Raw genomic sequence first — 20,026 nt, forward strand, 5'->3', positions numbered from 1 at the left:
TCAAACCAAAACAAAAACCTTTATTTACAGTTGAAGATTTGAGCACAGACAATTGTAGTTCGGAATCTGTGATACTTCCAGGGTCTTCTGATCAAACACGGTCACAGCAGGCAGGAGAGCAAACAGAGAGGCCAGTCCAGCCTATCTGACTCAAGAACATCACCCAGAGCAAGGGACAATCTATAATGGTAGAAACAGGGAGGTCAGTAGAAGATGGGGAAATAAGCAGCTCAAGGGAATAAAAAAGTGACATTCATGACAGACAATGCTTCTAGCCCTCCCCTACATTTCTCATCCTCTTTCTCCAAAGAGTAAAACCGGTTCAACTTTTTATCATAGGTCAGACTTTTGGTTCCCTATAGAGAACAAAAATATATATTGCATGGAACCAAGAAAAAGATACTAATATCTATGGCTAAATATATGGTCTCATTATTTACCCTTTATACTTCTGTATAATACATATTATCTATAGGCAGAAAAGCAAACTATAATCCCAAGGGGTTTAATGACAACCAAGGTCAGAGCTAGTGAGACAGTGGTGAGACTTCTGGGTCTACTTGGCTCCAAGGCCTGTCCTTTTCATCAGGCTTCAATCGCTCCTTGTGGAGCTCCAGAACAAAGAGCAATCCTTACAGGTTTTGGTCCCAGGAATACAGAGAAAGGAAAGCTCGCTTTTTTTATGGCCTTAGTGTTAGCTGTACTAAAGAACAGGATGAGTACACTCAGATGCTACTATCCCTCTCCTCCTTCCACTCCCCAAATGTGGCCACACTCTCCTCTGTAGGACAATGAGTCCTCTATGATGCCAGATTCAGACAGAAGTTCAACCCTGAGAGTCAGGTACGTGCCTCTAATCCCAGCCACTCAGGAGGCTGAGGCAGGAGGATCCCAAATTCAAGGCTAGCCTCAGCAACTTGGCAAGACTCTATCTCAAAACAAACAAACAAACAAAAAAATAGAAAGGACAGGCGATGTAAATTAGTGGTAAAATGCCCCTGAGTTCAATCTCCAGTTCAAAGAAAAAAACCATGAACAAAAAAAAGTTTAAAAGTTTAACCGTAGCCATCAACTTAAGAGTATAAAAATGAATAAATGTACTTTGGTTGCATAGCACACCAAGACCTAAGCTCTACTGGACCAGGCACTGTGTTAGTCAACATGGTCCTTGCTTCAAGGAATTCTTGGTCCAGAGAAAAACAGACTAACACATTTGTGATACACTGCTCAAAGTTATAATGGAAGGAGAACCCAAGTGTTGTGGGAGCACTCAAGTGGGAACCACTGCCTAGGCTTGTGGCTGAAAGGAGGAGATAGAGGGACCAGGGGAAGATTTATAAACTGATGTTAGACACATCTCTTGGGAGGGGCTAAGAGGAACTACGATTAGTTAAAACTACATATATACACAGTATGTATTTCTATTATAAAATGCATGCTCAAGGTGAAAAATTCAATTAGGACAACATAAACTGAATAGAAAGTCTCTTCTATTCTACTCCACAGAAGTATCTATTAATAGTCTACTACTTATGCTTTCATAAATTTCTGAAATAATTATTCAATATAAATAGTGCTCTGTTTACACAATGCACACCATCTTGACTGTCATTTGCCTTAGAAACCTTGCCAATACATCGAGATCTACCTCTTTCTTTTATTAAGGTTGAATAGTATTCCACTGAAAAGTCACATTTCCATGTGTGTAAGGCCTGGTTATGCTGCAGCCAGCTTGCCTTTGCACTGGATTGAACTAGAATGGAGCTTGACATTCTCCCTTCCCCTGCCTTTTCAGCTGGTAGGCTTTTAACTTTCATAGCAGGGAACAAATAGTTTTACACACCCAAAAGGCACACAAGTATGAACTGCCAAATCTCACAGGGGTACTCTCTAGACCTGTTTTCATGTGGAACCTCTTTTCTCTTGTCTGGAAAACCAATGACTCCTACTAGCTTCCAGCTTATCCTGTCAGAATCTCCTTAAGAAAAAAATTCATCTAAGATTCTCCTGCTCAAAATCTTTCATTGACTCATCAGTTTAGTTCTTTTTGGAGGGTCAGGGATCCCTTTGAGAATCACAGGAACACAATGGACTCTCTTCCCAGGGGAGAGAAGAATTTGTTGCCTGAAGCACCTTCAACTACTACAATATCTATTGTCCACAGGTCCAATTTTTTTTTTAACATTATCACTATCTGAATTTTAATACTGTCTCATTATAAGCAATAACTGTAATATTATGTGTGTACTAATGATATATTTTTTCCTAAGTACAAATGTTAAAATAAAAGACTGTTTTTTACACTTCTTTGATGTAGGAGAGGATCTGGAAATTAAGTTTAGCAAGTGCTTCCAAATGATTTTCATTTGTATGGGAGTTTGGGCAACAATGAACCAAGAAAAGCTCTCTACCACTTGGAACTGGTAGAAGGTCTGAAAAATCATAGGGAGGAAGGCAGTGTATTAGATTAACAGAGCTGCCTAAACTTACAGCCAGTCTCTCTTCCAAGACACTGAGGCTGTCAAACCAGAGGTTCCACTGACCTCTATATACATATAAGTAGCCAAGAACCGAGTTCAGACCACAGCAGGAAGATCCTGAGGTCAGGATCCTTGTGCTATAGCTAACCCAATTCATCATAAAAAGCTTTCCCAAGACCCACTAAGATAAAACCAAGGTTTCTACATTAGAGCTGCACAGACACCTTCATTTTCAACAAAAACAAAGTCAGATCCTGGGAATGCAAAATCTGAAAGAGTTCTGCAAGGCATTGCTCCATAGGATGTAGGGATGATGAGAGACTTCACCTGTCTTCCATCTCCATCCTAGCCCCTTCAGCTCATAAGAGTGCAAGATTAGAAGTGCTTGTAACTTTACAGCTGGGAAGAAAAATGATGGGATAATACTGTCACCCTTCCCCACTCTGCCATGATAGGGATTCTTGGTAATATGAGGTAATTCAAGTGAAATTCTTAATTCAACATTTGGACACATGAAGTATTCAATAAAGGATAACTGTTTTTATTAGTGTCTCTAAGTATTAGCTACGAGACACAATCCTGAGCAAGTCAGGGTTAAGAGACTGAACTAGAGGCACCTAGGTTGAGAGTTCACTGGCTAATAGAGTAGCTACTAGACATATGTGACTCTTAAAAATTTTAGATGAAATTCAAAATTCAGTCCCATGGTCACACCAGTGACATTTCAAGTGCTCAAATACCACTTGTAGAGGGCAGTGCAAACATGGGACTGAAAGGATTATCTATTGGCAGTCCTGGTCTAGAAGGTCTCTGGAATGTAAAATGGTTATTTGAGGAATCTGTTCTGTTTGGGTTGCAGGTTGACAAGAGGGGCTTTCATGGGGGCAAAGATTAGAACTTCTAGTAACTTTCTGTGAAGAACCCACAAAAATAAAAAAGAGGCTCCAAAAAAAAGAATTTCTAAACTTTACTCATTTTGTTATCTTCTGTCCTCCAGTATGATCAGTGGTCAATCTTCAGAAGGAAAAGGACCTATGAGTGCAACTTTAGTTACAGCAAAGAAATGGGTGGGAAATGGTAAGAAGGGCCAATACCTACTGAAGAGGGAGAACATGTTGAGCCCAAGGGGCCCCCAATATTGGTAGAAAGGAAGGCTCAGGGTATCAGCTAGGCCTAAGAAGAGACCATTTGGGTGGACAAGAGTGTGGTCCACTTGCAGCACTCAATACGCACTTGTGCATTCCTTCCTCAGCATTTGCTCACACCAGTTCCCTGTCAAAAATGCCTGGCATTCTCCCTCTCTACCATCCCATGTAAGAAATTTTTACTGAATGCCTATAAGTACCAGATGCCTGAACACAAAGTATGTCATAGATGAAGGTATATACAATCATTAAAATGGTCTGGTATTTGATTGGACCTCCATTTAGGCAAAAGGACAGGAAACTTATCTTACACCATACAGATAAATAAAATCTAGATAATTTTAAAGTATACAAACAAAACTACAGAAATACTCAAAAGAATACATAAGAAATTATGATCTGAGGAAGTGTAGACCTTCTTAAACAAGACAAAAATGAAAAGCCATAAGGAATTGACAATTTGACTTTATCAAAATTTAGAAATTCCATTTAGCAGAGGATATCATCAACCTTAAATAACACAATGCCAATATATTCTAGAGAACAGTCACAACATATAAAATAGAGAACTAATATTTATAATGTATAACTATTCAAATCATTAAGGGAAAACTATATGGTACAAATGTCTGATAGAGTATTTATCATAGCTCTGTTTTTAATATGTTAGTTTCATATGAACCAAGAAGGAAAAATCAAGAGCTAATGCCAAATGGAAAAAGATAAAAAGAACAGTCTAGTATAATATAGTTAGGAAAAATAAATCCTTCCTTCCAAAATTAGATGGAAAAAGAAGGTCCTGATGAACATATATCAAACCAAGGGGCTGGGGTATAGATCAGTGGTAGAGCATTGCCCAGCATGCATTGAGGCCCTTGGTTCAATCCTCAGCACCACAAAAAGAAAAAAAAAAAAAAAAAAAACTCAAACCGATAGGGAAATGACTTATGAGAAGAGATAGGGATTTCAGGGGGGGGTTTTATTTTATCTCTTTGGTGTGAAAATTTTCAAAAGAGATTGTATTATGTTACTTGTGTAATTAAAAAATAAAGAACCAAGTGAAGTATGACAGGAACCTTGACTGAGCTTTTTAATTTTGTTTTTTTTTTTTTGTTTTTTGAGATGGGGTCTCACTATGTTGCTAAGGATGGTCTTGAACTCCTGGACTCAAGTGATCCTCCTACCTCAGTCTCCCGAATTAGTTGGGACTAAAGGCACATGCCACTATACCTGGCCAGGATCTTTTTTGTTTGTTTGTTTTAAAGCTCTAAAAGTTTGGGGACAACTGGGAAGTGTAAACATGTACTCTATGTTAGATAATATTATTGTGATTTTGTAGGCTCAAGAAGTCTGCAATTTTAAAATGGGAAAGAATGGAAAGGAGGGGAAGAAAGGAAAGAGGAAGGGAAGGAAGGTGGGGAAGAGGAATAAGAAAAAGAAGGAGAGGGAGTGGGAATGGGAACGGAGTGAAGAAGGGAGAGCAAAAACAAATGTCAAGTCAAAACAATAAAACAAAAATGTTAGTCAATGGTGAATCTAGCGCTCAATTTACTATTTTCCTAACTTTTCTGTAGGGTTGGAAAAAAAGAATACCACCACCCCTCACCTAGGTGGGAGTGACCTATTTTTCCCTTGTTGTCTTAAAACACTTTGTAACGTCACTCTTATTAGTAGTGATGACCTCTGAGAATGTCTTATTTCCTAAGAGCTCTTGAAGGTAGAGACCTTTCAATTCTTACTAGTGTGCTACCCAGAACAGAGTGGGCAGTAGCAAGTATGGGAAGGAATGGAGTCTGTATAGATGGAGCAATGTAAGGCATTCAAAGTTAGGGCCTAGAACTGCAACAGCAGTTCTGACAAAAAGCATGACAGATGTGTCTCCTGGTTGCAGAGGCTGATCCCAGCAGAGCTGCCCAGGGTTGGAATCAGGTCGTTCTAGTGGGACTACTGAATGGAACTACAGTTTGACAATGCTGTTAGAAACTGTCTAGGTGGTTTTCAGAGTGAGAGAAAAGCAAAGTGCCTCCATAATCCTTCCTCTTTTGTTTCTCACAATGACCCTAAAGGATCAGTATATTCTCCTTCTGACACATGAGAAAAAAGGCTCAAAGAAGGGAGTGATTTTTCTAAGGTCACACAGAGCGGAATTGGATTCAACTTTGTGTTGTTTTTTTTTTTTTTTTTTTTTTTTCACTAGACCGAAGCTGCCTTCTTTGGAGTCTGAATCCTTCCTAGCAAATAGGAGAAAGACACACTTACCTGACTCAGTCTTGGTCTGAACTACATCTCCCCACACTGTGAGATTACCACCGGCAGCTTGGGTTTATTGTTGGGGCCTGTGGGAACATTCTAGAAAAAAAAGCACAGTGGAGATTCATTCACTCAGACACTTGCTCACTCCCTTAAACATTTACTGATACCTGCCAGCCCCCTATGCTAAGGATTCAGAACTCAGAGACCAATATGATTGTGCATGCCCTTGTAGACAGATAAACCATATAACACAAAGAGAAAATGTAACACTCTGAGAAAGAGCAAACCTGTGATATATCAATGTAATAAATATTAAAAAATAGATGTATAAGGAACAAATGGAGTAACTAAAGTGATGTTTAAAGAAATCAAGGAAGAAAGACAGTACAATGAATCCGACATAACTTTCCTATTTCACATATGAACACACCACCAGTACACGCGATCATGTACAACCATAAGAATGGGAAGTTATATGTATGTATAATATGTCAAAATATATCTTACTGTCATGTCTAACTAAAAAGAACAAATAAAAATTATTTTAAAAGGACAGGAAAGAAGTCAAGGAAGGATTCACAGAGTGGAGACATTTGAGGGTGAATGGGATCTCACCAGGAAGAAAAAAAATGAGCATTCCAGGTAGAGGAAGAACATGAGCAAAGGTTCAGGGACAGGGAAGAGTAGGAATGTGGGCACATGTATGGCATATTTAGAGAAGACCTAGTAGACTACTGTGACTGGAACACAAAGGAGGAAGTGGCAAGAGAAGGTGCCATGAAGAGGTAGACAGAGACCAGATCACAAAGGATTTTTTTTTTTTAATTGTAAACAAATGGGATACATGTTGTTTCTCTGTTTGTACATGGTGTAAAGGCATACCATTTGTGTAATCATAAATTTACATAGGGTAATGTTGTTTGATTCATTCTGTTATTTTTTCCCTTCCCCCCACCCTTCCCACCCTCTTTTCCCTCTATACAGTCCTTCCTTCCTCCATTCTTGCCTCCCTCCCTAACCCTAACTCTAACCCTAACACTAACCTCTCCCACCCCCCATTATGGGTCATCATCCACTTATCAACGATATCATTCGTCCTTTGGTTTTTTGAGATTGGCTTGTCTCACTTAGCAAGATATTCTCCAATTTCATCCATTTGCCTGCAAATGCCATAATTTTATCATTCACAAAGGATTTTTAATGCAATGCTGAGAAGTGGAATTTTATCAAGTAGGTGAAAAGGTTATAAGAGAGATCACAAAGAGATCAGTTTCCAGGGCTAAGAAAACTTGAGAGGTATTCCCTCCTGTTTCTGAGGGAATCTGTGAAACCAGGGACAATAACAACTGGGCCTAACAAACTGAAGCCCACTCACACTTTATCTTCTCACTGCTAGTCAGATAATACCAGATCAGGAAGACTGAGGAAAAGGACATTGAATTAAGACTTACCTCAATCTTTCTCATCACAAGAAGCCCATCAATGATTTTTCCTATAGAAAGAACACAAACTAGACTTTATTTTTCACATTTGCATAGTATTTTTCAGTTCCCAATACACATTCTTAACTATTATCTCACTAGATTCTCTTATTAATTTCAAAAAATTGAGATTCAGTGAGGTGAAATGACTTGTCAAGTTCACAGATACTAAGTGGTGAAGCCAGGACTCAAGTTTAGGACTAAGCAATTCCAAAGCTCCACTGAACCATGCTGTGTGGCATTTCTTTAATGTTACCATCTGGGTTTTCCCCTAGAACACATATTACCCAAATGGTTACATACTACATCAGATGGCCCTTTGTCCTTCCCTCCAGTTCCCTAACCACATATCTTCCCTACCTTCCTACCACGTCTACCTTCCTTATTACTACCTAGAGCAGTTACACCACTTGAACACTCTTAGTGAAGTTTGGACTGGATCCAGAAGTCCCACCCTAGGCTAATGGGGCCTGGACAATAATACAGGAATAGGACTTACCAAACACTACATGCTTCCCATCCAGCCAGTCGCACTTAGAGCAGGTGATAAAGAACTGACAACCATTTGTACTGGGACCACTGTTTGCCTGATAGAAACAAAATATACTTGCAGTTAAGTGTCCTTGGTCATATTAGCTGAAGACCAAGTTTCCCAAAAGAGCCTGATTCCTCCATGCTGTCTTTCAGAAAACCTAACAGGGCACTGATCATGAGCCAGAGCCTATTCTAGAACACTAGGATATGGAGAAGAAAAGAATACACAATTCCTGTCCTGGAGGAATTACAACTTTTAATAAATGCACATTTCTCCTAAATGTTAGTTTTTATAAGAGAAACAATTTTTTTATGAGACATAATTTGGTGTATTTTGTCCAAAACTGGTTATAACTAGATTACAGTTACAAATTCAGTACCTGCTGGGAAAAGAACTGTTTCCTGTGCAATAAGCTTTTTATCTAAGTGGACTTATACTAGTGGGGCATGGTGGCACACACTTGTAATCCCAGTTACTTGGGAAGCTGAGGCAGGAGGATGGCAAGTTTGACATTAGCCTGGGTAACAAAGTTAAGACTGTCTCAAATCCATCAGTAAATAGCTTCATAACAAACTATCATGTTTGTTTTGTGGTTATTTACATTTACCACTACAACCCAAAACTATTGTTGAATTTTATGGGAAAAAGTATTATTTTAAATTGAGAGTCCAAAACTCTAGCTATATCCTTTTCCTCTCTTGAAGTTGTTTTAACATCATATTTAATAACATATTACAAATGAACAGGTTATAGTAACAAAGCTGAGTGATACTTGGCAAAAAACATTTTTCACATGAAGTATATTTTTATGTATTTAATACTGATATCATTAAACTGCCTTTAATATGCTAAGTTCAAACTTTGTATATAAACAAAGCAAAGTTGTTTCAGCAGCACTGCCTTACAACAGTGACTATGTAACTATGTGAAAATTTTATTGCATAACTTCCCTTATTTTGGAAAAAACTGAGTAGGAAATGGAAAACTGAAATATAGGTCTCATAAATTAATACTACCGAGACAAAACTGGATTTTTTTTTTTTTTTTTTTTTTTTTTGGTACCAGGCATTGAACCCAGGGGCACTCAAACACTGAGCTACATCCCAGCCCTTTTTATATTTTATTTAGAGACAGGATCTCGCTGTGCTCAGTGCCTCATTAAATTGCTGAGGCTGGCTTTGAACTCGAGATCCTCCTGCCTTGGCTTCTCAAGTCATTAGGATTATAGGCATGCGCCACTGCGCCCAGCAAAACTGGTACTTATATTAGGTAGGTCACTAGTCTTAATCAGATGTTTAATGAATTTAAAATGGTTAAGTCTCTATTCAACTATGAATTTAAAAATTTTTATGAAATACTAGCAATATATTAAAGCCAATATCTAGGGGTATTCCCAGAATTTTATATTATGCTTTAGAAATCTCCCATGTAAGATGAGGCTATTTTTAGTTTATGTAAGATGAAAAGAGTAAAATGAGGTTATTTTTGGCATTCATACATGTATTCAAAAACATCTTTCTGGGTGCAATGGTGCATGCCTGAAATCTCAGCAGCTCAGGAGGCTGAGACAGGACAACTGCAAGTTCAAAGCCAGACTCAACAACTTAGCAAGGCCCTAAGCAACTTAGCAAGACTTTTTTCAAATAAAAAATAAGAAAAAAAGGGCTGGGGATATGGCTCAGTGATTAAGTGACCCTGGGTTCAATCCCTGGTACAAAAAAAGAGAACATCTCAGCTGAGCACAGTGGCATACACTAGAAATTCCAGCTACCTAGGAGATGAAGGCAGAAGAATTGAGACCAGCCTAGGCAATTTAGGAAGTCTCTGTCTCAAAATAAAAAGTGCTGGGTATGTTACTCAGTGGCAAAGAATCTGCCTAACATGCACGAGGCCCTAGGTTCAATCCCTAGTACCAAACATATGCAAAAAGAACATCTCATATATGAAAATAAGGGAATACCTGAGCTGTCCAAAATAGGCCCATGCTTTGGAACAAGGGATTAGAATTCCCAGGGACCCTAATTCCATCTATCTTTATTTTGCAGGTCATGTATAATCATTTATTATCAAGTAGGAACAAAAATAGTCATATGACACATTTTTATAACTCACATTTTATAACACTATCTGTCCTTAGGCACTTATTTATTCATTCTTCTGGTGGTATAGCTTATGTTTAGAGAATAACTGTAGCTAGATGACCTAGCTTGAACCCCAGCTCCACCACTGACTGTGTGACCTTACTTTGGTCATATGAACTGTCTGTGCCTGTTTCCTTATTACCTATCTAAAAGGACGTTTGGAGAGGATTAAAATGAATTAAGGCAGGTAAGGTGCTTATTACATATCCAATAAATGTTACCAATTATTCTAATTGTTGTTCTGTCACTCATCAGCATTTGCTCTATGTTAGGTAGAAAGGCCTGGTAATCATGAGACTCATCCCTGACCTTGAAGAACTTACTGGGAAGATGGAAGTCAAAACAACCATGCTACGAGACTTGTGACAGCACAAGTTGGCCAATAATGCCAGCCATAGTGACACCTGCCAGCAATCCCAGCAACTCAGATTTAGGCAGGAGGACTGCAAATTTGAGGCCTGTCTCAATAATAAGACCCTGTCTCAAAATGAAAAATAAAAGGTCAGTGATAAAGTGCCCCTGGCTTCAATCCCCAGTACCAAAACCAAACGAACATCAACAAGAAAAACACCTTAGTTAGTACCAGCCTACAGGGGACAGAAACCAGGGTTTCCTTCCATATTCCTAACTCCTCCATAGGCGCCAGCACTATGCCATGAACAGAGAAGAGTTTTAATTCCCATAGCAAAGATAATCCCATTAAAAAAAAAAAAAAAGAGAGAGAGAGATAATCTCACCTTAGCTGTTTCTGCACCTTTACCTGTACTTGTCCCGGCCAGCTTTCCTAAAATGGGGCTTGCAAACCACTAATCTAGTCTCAAACAATTGTTAGGGCAGTCTCTCAAAGACTTTCCTGCTCTAGTTTCCCATATGCCACTCACACTGAAGCCAGGATCTCCATTCTAAAACACAAAGTTGATCAACCCTGTTCTAAAAAGTGTTGATGTGGCTTCCAAAAACCCATGAAAGAAAGCCACACATCTCATCCTTTTTCTAGTCTTTCAAGAGCTAGGCCTACCTGCCCATTCAGTTGTCTCTACTGGCCTTTCCCTCCCCCATTTGAATCCTCTGCTCTTACCACCTTCATTGCTTTTTGCCCCTTGAATATGCAGCCCTGCTATTTCATGGTCTCAGACCTGCTGCACCTGAAATGCTCCTTCCCCTTGTTATTGAGTACACAATTCCTTTAAGAACTCAAATGTCCTTCCCTTCCTGAAGGCTTCTCTAACCCCTAGCAGCAATCATTCTCATTCCTCTGGGCCTTCCCCATCCTCTTATGTCCACCAAGGTACCCTCACATTAATACCCTGATGGCACAGAATACACTATACCAAACTGGTCAGTTTACATTCGTGTTTCTCCTGGTAAGTGGTGTCACAATAGCAGGGATCAAGGCTATATTCTTATACTTTACTATCAGACCTGAAACAGAGTAGCTGTGAATAAATCTTCCCTTAACAAGATGAGTGAAGTGTGGGCAAGCAGGACAGAGAATATGCATGTAAATATTAGGGCTGGGAAAGTGAGACTTGGGGCACTGATGGAGGGAAACTGGTGCTAAGGGTGGGAAATAAGAGAGAAGCAAAAGGGAAGACTAAGGGAAAGGATGAGTGAGGGCTGAGGAAGAGAACAGAAGACTGTGAAGCGGGCTGAGATGGTTGAGTGGAGATTATAAACGGGGGCAGGGGTGGTGGGAATGGGAGCAGGACTGATGAACAAGAGGTAAGTGAGCAAGAGCAGGTGAGTGGCCAGCAGACAGCGTGAGTGAAGAGCTTCAGTGAGTTAGTCAACATGAGTAAGCAATGAGCAGGTGAACACCAGGTCTCAATAGTACACCTGGGTGCGTTCTGAGCCATAAAGTTGAATGCCCAGCCACATGTCCTGTCTCAAAAAAAAAGTAAGAAACACATCAGAATGCAATTTTCTTCTCCATTTTTCAGGTGAGGAAATTGAGGTCTGGGTAAAAAATGCTACAGGCCTTGCCCAACAACTAGACTAAGGAAGGAGGTAGGGGTGGAAGATGTTGAGACCGGAGTCAAGCAAGAGAAGGAAAGCATTTGCTCCCATTCAGAGACAGGATTGGGCCTCACAAGGGACCAGAAACCTGCTGACTATCAACCTAACCCAAAATCTTGATTGAACCGCACTTACCATGGAAAGAAGGCCTGGAGCCGAGTGTCTAAGTTTAAAATTTTCATCTGCAAATGGCCCCCGGTAAATACTGGCAACTCCGGTACCATCCCCCTGAGCAGAGAGAAGCAAAAGAATTAGTGGTTTGGAGTGCTGGGCACCATAGAAACTACTAAACTCAAAGTCCATCTTCTTTAAAGTCTACTCTTATTCTTATTGGTTACCTTGGAAGCCACATGTCTTTGTTCCTATCCTGCAACCAAAGCAAGACCCAGGTAAGGCACCTGGAAGACCAGACTCTCACCATGCATCTCATAGACTGGACAAAACAGATCTTCTAGAACGATTGTTAAGACAAGAGCAAAGTAAGGAACAACAATACAGTGATCACATATATAATCCTAGCCATTCCCAAAGACTTTCATGACTATAGTAACATAAAAAGTACCCACCCACTCCTCCAAACTATCTATGAGGGTGGGTAAGCTCTTGGCAGTCTGGTCTGTATAACATGATAGTACCCTTCTGTCCAAAGTTGGTAAGTCCAAGGAAGAACATCTAATCCATACTGGGCCAACTAGAATTTCATCTCTGAATCTGGAAGTGGGACAGATGCTCTCTCTGAGGTTGAATTTGCCCCCAGTGAAATGGGAAAATAGAGGTGTCTATCTTCTGCAAAGTAGATTAGAGGACAGAAAGAGAACATAGTACAGATGTACAAAGAACAACAGAGAAACAGAGTTAAAGAATCACTTTGGTTCTATGGAGCTTTAGTTCCTGGTTCTATTTCTTCCTTTGATTCTGTGAAATACCCACCTTAATCATAAATTCCCAATTCCTGCTTAAACTAGATTTGCATTATCTCTTTGCTTTTACAATAATCCCGTGGAGTAAGTGGTATCATCTCCATTTTTCAAGTAAACAAACTGAAGTCTGGGTAGTAAAGCCTTAAACAGAATCCCTGAGGTTTAAAGATAATACTGAGGGGTGCCAAAAAAATAAGTCTTTTCCAGTCAATTAGTAAAGATAAAGAATATTTGCTGTGTGGTAGGACTGAAAACAATGACCTAGTACAGAATACAAGGTCCCTTTCTGAGGCAAAGACTACCAAACTGGATTAATGTAAGCCTAGGAAGAGAGGGAAACTGTCCAGATTGAAACTTTCATTTGGCTAAACATCACATGTTGTGTAATGAAAGACCTAGATCTGAGTTCCAAATCTATCACTTATTATCTGGAAAGTCACTTCCTATCTCAACCTTGACTTCTTCACCTATCTAGTGAGGATAAAATCATCTTTTTGTTGTTGTTACCAGAGATTGAACCAACCAAGGGAAGGCCTACCACTGAGTTACATACTCAGCTCTTTTTATTTTTTATTTTGAGACAGGGTCTCATTAAGTTGCCAAGGCTAGCTTCAAACTTGCAATCCTTCTGCCTCAGCCTGTCAACTAGCTGGGATTACAGGTGTGTACCCCCGTGCCTAGCTACAAACCTTTTTAAAAAAAGTTAATAACAAGGGAAAGGATAGACAATTTCTAAATACAAAAAAAAAAAAAAAAAAATTAAAGCGTAATAGTTAATTTTGATGTTAGATTTATTGGATTAAGGATATCTAAAGGGGTTGGGGTTGTGGCTCAGTGGTAGAGCTCACACCTAGCATGCATGAGGCACTGGGTTCAATTCTAAGTACCACATAAAAAATAAATAAATTAAAGATATCGTGTCCATCTACAGCTTTAAAAAAAAAAAAAAAAAAAAGGATATCTAGAGAATTGCAAAGCATTACTTGCTGGGTGTGACTGCGAGGGTGTTTCCAGAGAATATTGGCACATGGACACTGATTGAATGGGGAAAACATACCCTGAGTGTGGATAAGCACTATCCAAATGGTTGGGGCCTAGAGAGAAGGAACAGACAAGCAAAAAAAGGTGAAACTCTTGTTCTTCCTTCCTGAGTGGGACACCTTCATTTGTGCTACTGCCCTTTGGTGCCAGACTTCTGGTTCTTCAGTCTTTGGACTCTGGGACTTGCACCTAGAGACCCTCCAAGGATTCTTGGACCTTCAGCCTCATACTAGGGGCTACACTGTCAGTCTTCCTGGACGTGAGGCCTCTGGCTTCTCTGGTTCTTGGCTTACAGATAGCCATCATGGAATTTTTCGGACTCTGTAATTGTGTGAGTCAATCTAACAAATTCCCTCATTTATAATATATATACAAACATATATATTTCTATACATACGTACTCATACACATTCATTTTGTTGGTACTGTTTCTCTGGAGGACCCTGAGTAATATAGGACATGTCAGCTTAAGTGTGGTAAAAAGTTTGCATACACACAGCCAGGTAGCATAGCTACCTAGGAGACTGAGGCAGGAAGTCCCAAGTTCAAGGCCAACCTGCATAACCAAGTGAGACCCTATCTCAAAAAAACAAAAGTCTGGAGATATGGCTCAGTGGCACAGCATATGTGAGCCCTGGGTTTAATTCCCAGTACCCAATTAAAAAAAAAAAAGTATACATACACATACATACATATTCTGATATATTAAGACTAGCAATTATAAACCAAAATGCTATTAGTATGTATTCCTTGAGAGGAGACTGGGCATGATTAATTTTATTCTTCACACTTTTCTTTTGTGACCAGAACAAAACAAAACAACAAATATTACAAAAACAAACAAACAAAAAACCAAAAAAACCCAAAAAACTGTCTTGTTCAAACTTTAGGTCTTAAATCCTGCTTTTTCTGGTTCTTCCTCATTCTACCTTGTCTTCCCTAAGGGAAGTCTGAGCAGTTGCTTCTCTCTGAACTGTAGAAACTGAGCAATTATTTTCTCAGTTGATACTGGGTTATCAACAATTGATGGGATAGGCACAAAGCAAAGATCAGTAAGAAACTGGTCCCATCCCTGTAAAACAACCCCACCGTGCAAGAGCCTATAGGAAGAAAGTAAAAAGACAGAGGACAGATTCTCAGTCCTTTTTTTCAATCAGTTAACAAGTCCCACTACCAGCAGTTACAAAACTTTAAATGCCTAGAGGAGCAGGTGACATACATAAGGGAAACAGGTAGTGGAAACTGTGAAATGGTAAGGATCCATGTTGTCTAAAGAGATAAATTACTAGATTATACCCAATTGTCACTGTATGAGAAACCTGGGCCTAGTGAACCCCCATTTTCCTTTTTTTGAGGGGTACTGGGGAGTGAACCCAGGAGCACTTTACCACTTAGCAACACTTCCAGCCCTTTTTATTGTTTGTTTTGAGACAGGGTCTTGCCAAGTTGCTGAGGCTGGTCTTTAACTTGCAATCCTCCTGCCTCAGCCTCCCAAGTTTCTGAGATTATGAGTGTGCACCATTTTCCATTTTTTAAAGAGAAAACTCCAGAACGCTTCTGGAATTTAAAGTTTTATAACAACATGTACCTGAAATACAACATCATGCAGTTGACACAAAACATAACTAAAAGCATAATTTAGCCCAAAACCTGCTACTCTGCAAACCTTGCACAGGAAAGAAAGAGGTCTTTGAAAACACATGAGAACATGAGATGCTGGGAGTGGCGGCACATGCCTGTAATCCCAGGACAATTGCAAGTTCAAGGCCAGCCTCAGCAACTTAAAAAGGTCCTAAGCAACTCAGTGAGACCCTGTCTCAAAATAAAAAAAAATAAAAGGGCTGAGTATGTGGCTCAGTGGTAAAAGACCTGCTGGGTTCAATCCCAGTACCAAAACCAAAACCAAAACCATGAGAGAACTGGGCATGGTAGCACATGCCTATAATTCCAGTGACTTGGGAGGAACAAGCAGGAGGATTGGAAGTTCAAGGATAGCACCAGCAATTTAGCAAGACCCTGTCTTAAATAAAACAATAAAATAAGAAAAACAGTGCTGGTGATGTAACTCAGTGATAAAGTGCCTCTGCATTCAATTCCCAGTACCATAAGACAAACAAAAATTCACTCATAAAAGAATTGGGCACAGTGGCTCATGTCTATAATCCCAGCAACAAGGGAGACTGAGGCAGCAAGACAGCAAGTTCAAGGCATCCTGGACAACTTGGTGAGAACTTGTATCAAAATAAAATTAAAAAGGTTGGGGATGTAGCTTAGTGAGCAAGGACCTGCGTTTAATTCCCAGTACCAAAAGACAGACAAACGAACAAAAACAAAAAGAAAAGAAAACTGGTTTATTCAATGGCCTCCAAGGTTGTAGTAGAGTGGAAGACTCAATATCAGACACAAATAGTGTAGTCACAAGAATGTCATGGTTAGCAGTAAAAGACTAATCACCTGGACTCACCCAAAGAATGGAGCAAATATACCCCCAAAACTATCTTTTGTTTTGATTCCTTGATCACTAATCAATTACTGATTAAAAACTCAGCATTCAAAAGGAAAACAAAAACAAACAAACAAAAACCATATAAACAGAAAGGCCCACTGTTTTCCAGACACTAAAGTTCCAGATTTGAAATGGAAAACGGAATATAAGCATTCAGTTGACTGGAAAGAGACTTACTTCCATTTAGAAAAAACAAATTGTAGAAAATTTAAAAAATTGCACTGAGTTCTAAGTTTCATGGGAACAATTAGTATGAGTCTCTCACAAACCATTTGTATGTATGCTAGAAAATTTCAGTTTGTAACCCCAAAAGGCCGAGGTTTACATCAAGGAAATCAATGACTCAATATAATGCAGATATCTATTATTTAATGGTACTGTCAGTTGCAGTCAGCCTTCTGAAATACATTCCCATCACTCACACTTTCCCCATCAAACTCTATTATTGCTCTCAAGCCTGAAGACTGGGTTCTTATGGTAAAAGAAGCAAAAACAAAATAAAAACCAAATCTATGGCCGGGAGCAGTGGAGCACACCTGTAATCCCAGCAGCACAGGAGGCTGAGGCAGGAGGATCACAAATTCAAGGCTAGTCTCAGCAACTTGGCAAGGTCCCATGCAATTTAGTGAGACTCTGTCTCAAAATAAATATATACATAAAATAAAATAAAAAGGACTAGGGATGTGGCTCAGTGGTTATGTGTTCCTGGGTTCAATCCCTGGTATTAAAAAAAAAAAATTGGCTATGGATCTTTTTTCTGTTTTTAAATAATTTAAAAAAAATTTTTTTAGTTATCAATGAATCTTTTATCTTTTTATTCATATGTGGTACTGAGTATCGAAACCAGGGCCTTCCAAATGCCAAGGCACTCTACCACTGAGCCACAACTACAGCCCCTGGCCTATAGATCTTTGATAGGAAAGAAATAGTACTTACATTAACGAAATCTCCACCTTGAATCATGAAATCCTTTATGACCCTAAAACAGAAAGCAAAAGATACTGAGAGAAGATTCTATGGTTTAAAAATAATATTGACTTGCTGGGTGAGGTGGTGCACACCTATAATTCCAGCAACTCTGGAGGTTGAGATAGGTGGATTGCAAGTTCAAAGTCAGCCTCAGCAACACAGTTGAAGCCCTAACCAATGTAGCAAGACCCTATCTCAAACTAAAAAAATAAAAAGGGCTAAGGATGTGGCTTAGTGGTTAAGCACCCCTGGGTTCAATCCCCAGTACCAAAAATAAAATAAGAAACTTAGCCCAGCATGGTGGCACACCCCTGTAATATCAGCAACTCAAGAAGTTAAGGCAGGAGGATTCCAAGTTCAAAGACAGTCTAAGCAACTTAGTGAGTCTCTGTCTCAGAATACCGAGTACTGAAAAAATTAATAAATAAGAGATTTAAGCATTCTCAGATTTAGGTATCCATGGGGGCGGGTGTAGGGGTTTCTAGAACCAACCCCCCATTGATAACAAAGGATGACTCTATTTCTGAAAATCCCGAGAATGGTTCGCCAAAAGACTTACCTGTGAAAGGTGCTCCCTTTGTATCCTATTGGCACTCCATCTTTTCTATAACCAAAAAGAAAGAGACTTGGAATGATGACAGGTAATCATAGGCTTTTCCGGTTTAGGACACACTGGAGCCAAAGGGACTCTCCTAAAGATGGTCGGGAGAAGAGATGTACAGAAAGTAAAAAACTAAGGATAGATCCCTGGGGTATTATCTTCTATGACTCAGGGTTTTCCAGTGTTTTCCTAATACCTCAATGCAGCCTCAGAACACCCTCAGGAGTAGGCGAAAACTGACCTGAATTCTCCAGTGCAGAACTGCCTAAAAGGGAAAAGAGTAAACAGTTCAGTCACCATGACGTCATAGCTGTTAGAACCACTAATCTCAGAAGGCGATGAAGGGGTATAGACATTGCAGCCAGCAAGCCCACCAACCAGGCAGTCAGATATCAAGACACACAGGCATAGAGCCTAACAACATAAACTGACACGAGAGCAATAAAAAAGCAGTACCCATTCGGGCAGAACAATACCCAGAGAAAACAGATCTCAAGGGCACTGAGTGGACAGAGGCAGATGGGTGATTCCGCGGGTTGACTGGGGTCCGGCTCCGGGTTCTGTTATTCTGGCGCAGTTGAGTACTTCCTTACCTAAAGTTCTCAGCTGTCTTAGGTACAACGTCTGCAAAAAGCTCGATCTTCATGCGGCCAACCTCCTGCAAACGGCGGAAGTCGTTGTGAAGCACCAGCGCACGACCGTGAAGGGCTCACGGGAGATGCCCCAACTCCATGCCGTTCGGCATCTCCCACTTCCATCTCCACCTCCACCTCCTTCTTCTCCTCCTCCTCCATCTGCCTAGCTTAACGTTTCGTCTTGCCCAGTTTCTCCAGAAGCAGGGTGCTTGGATGGGCAAGACTCCTCCCCCTCCTTCCCTCCCGCCCCGCAGATGGGAAGGCTCCGGTGCAATTTCACACTCTGGCTCCCGAGTCCTCTCTCTCTGGGTTGGTGAGTTGTGCCCGGCTAGCCCCGTGCGGCTTTCCTCCGCGCAGGTCTCGGTGGGCCCTGTACCTTACCTGGCCGCCAATGCTGACATCAAAGAACACTACGGGGTTGACAGGGCTTGAATTTGCCACCGCCATGGCTCTGACCCGGAAGCAGAGGTTTGGTTTCCGGTGAACTAAACCCAGCCCCGAGTGCGGGCGGGGCGGGGCGGGGCGGGGGAACGGGGCGTGCGCAGTAGAAGTTAACCAAGGCCCGGTCCCGCCCCCGACGCGGTGTGCTCGGACTGGCTGGTGGAAGCTCGGGGGCTCTCCAGGGAAAGAAGCGCGGGAAGGAGGAGGAGGAGGAGGAGGAAAGCCTGGGCATCTTTTGCTCAGGGTCGACAGGCACGCCATTCACGTGGCTGTACTAGTGCAGTGCAAATTAATCTTTTTACAGCCAGGGCGTTTTGAATAAGCAAGGGTACTTAATCAGCTCTGGAAGCCCTTACCTCCGAACTGTGTGCATGTGTGGGTTTTTTTTGTTGTTGTTCTACTCACAAGGGTAGGACCTCTGTTTTGTTCATCCTCTGTATTTAAAACGAGTGGGCTCAGTACTTATCCTTCTTTGAATTCAGGACACTAGAATCCTAATTTCAGTTCTGCCATAAGCTTCTAACTCATTTCCCATAGAGCAACTAGAATTTTTAAAATAGCCTTTGCACTTAAGAAATCACTCTTGCCTTCCCATATTTAGAATAAAATTCAGCTTCTTACGTCCAAAGCCCTAAATGCATCAATCTGGCCACCAGCAATCAGGCCTCATTTCGGGTATGACTCACCCTTAGTTACTAGATTTCTTTATGTACCTCCAGGTCATTAAAATCCATACTCTCCTTTGGGTCTTGGTAGTAGATGTTAATTCTGAAATATTCTTAGAAATCCTTATAGGGAAGGCGGGCTAGCTCCTTTTAATTCAGGGCCGAGCCCAGATGTCACCTCTTCAGGGGCAACCAAA

The 20,026-nt window shown here is 40.5% G+C and overlaps 1 protein-coding gene across 1 annotated transcript; it reads right to left on the minus strand.

Annotated features, from left to right (window-relative positions):
- Ppih (peptidylprolyl isomerase H) lies at nucleotides 1–19,200 on the minus strand. The gene is made up of 10 exons (XM_047557929.1): nucleotides 19,105–19,200; nucleotides 18,682–18,746; nucleotides 18,330–18,353; nucleotides 18,047–18,091; nucleotides 17,455–17,497; nucleotides 12,187–12,279; nucleotides 7,859–7,946; nucleotides 7,330–7,370; nucleotides 5,885–5,974; nucleotides 1–180 (listed from the first exon to the last, which is right to left on the minus strand). The coding sequence occupies exons 1-9, from the start codon at nucleotides 19,168–19,170 to the stop codon at nucleotides 5,906–5,908; spliced, it is 534 nt and encodes a 177-aa protein (XP_047413885.1). The 5' UTR covers nucleotides 19,171–19,200; the 3' UTR covers nucleotides 1–180; nucleotides 5,885–5,905.
- Between the last annotated feature and the right edge of the window lie 826 nt (nucleotides 19,201–20,026).

The sequence above is a fragment of the Sciurus carolinensis genome, chromosome 1, assembly GCF_902686445.1.
Source record: "Sciurus carolinensis chromosome 1, mSciCar1.2, whole genome shotgun sequence".
NCBI lineage: Eukaryota > Metazoa > Chordata > Mammalia > Rodentia > Sciuridae > Sciurus > Sciurus carolinensis.

Excerpts from the sequence above, each read along its gene's own strand:
- Ppih (XM_047557929.1), bottom strand. The coding sequence starts at position 19,170 with ATGGCGGTGGCAAATTCAAGCCCTGTCAACCCCGTAGTGTTCTTTGAT. Across the intron at positions 17,498-18,046 it reads AAAGGGAGCACCTTTCACAG|GGTCATAAAGGATTTCATGA; the intron begins GTAAGTCTTTTG and ends TTTCTGTTTTAG. Across the intron at positions 7,371-7,858 it reads TGGGAAGCATGTAGTGTTTG|GAAAAATCATTGATGGGCTT; the intron begins GTAAGTCCTATT and ends TTCTTTCTATAG.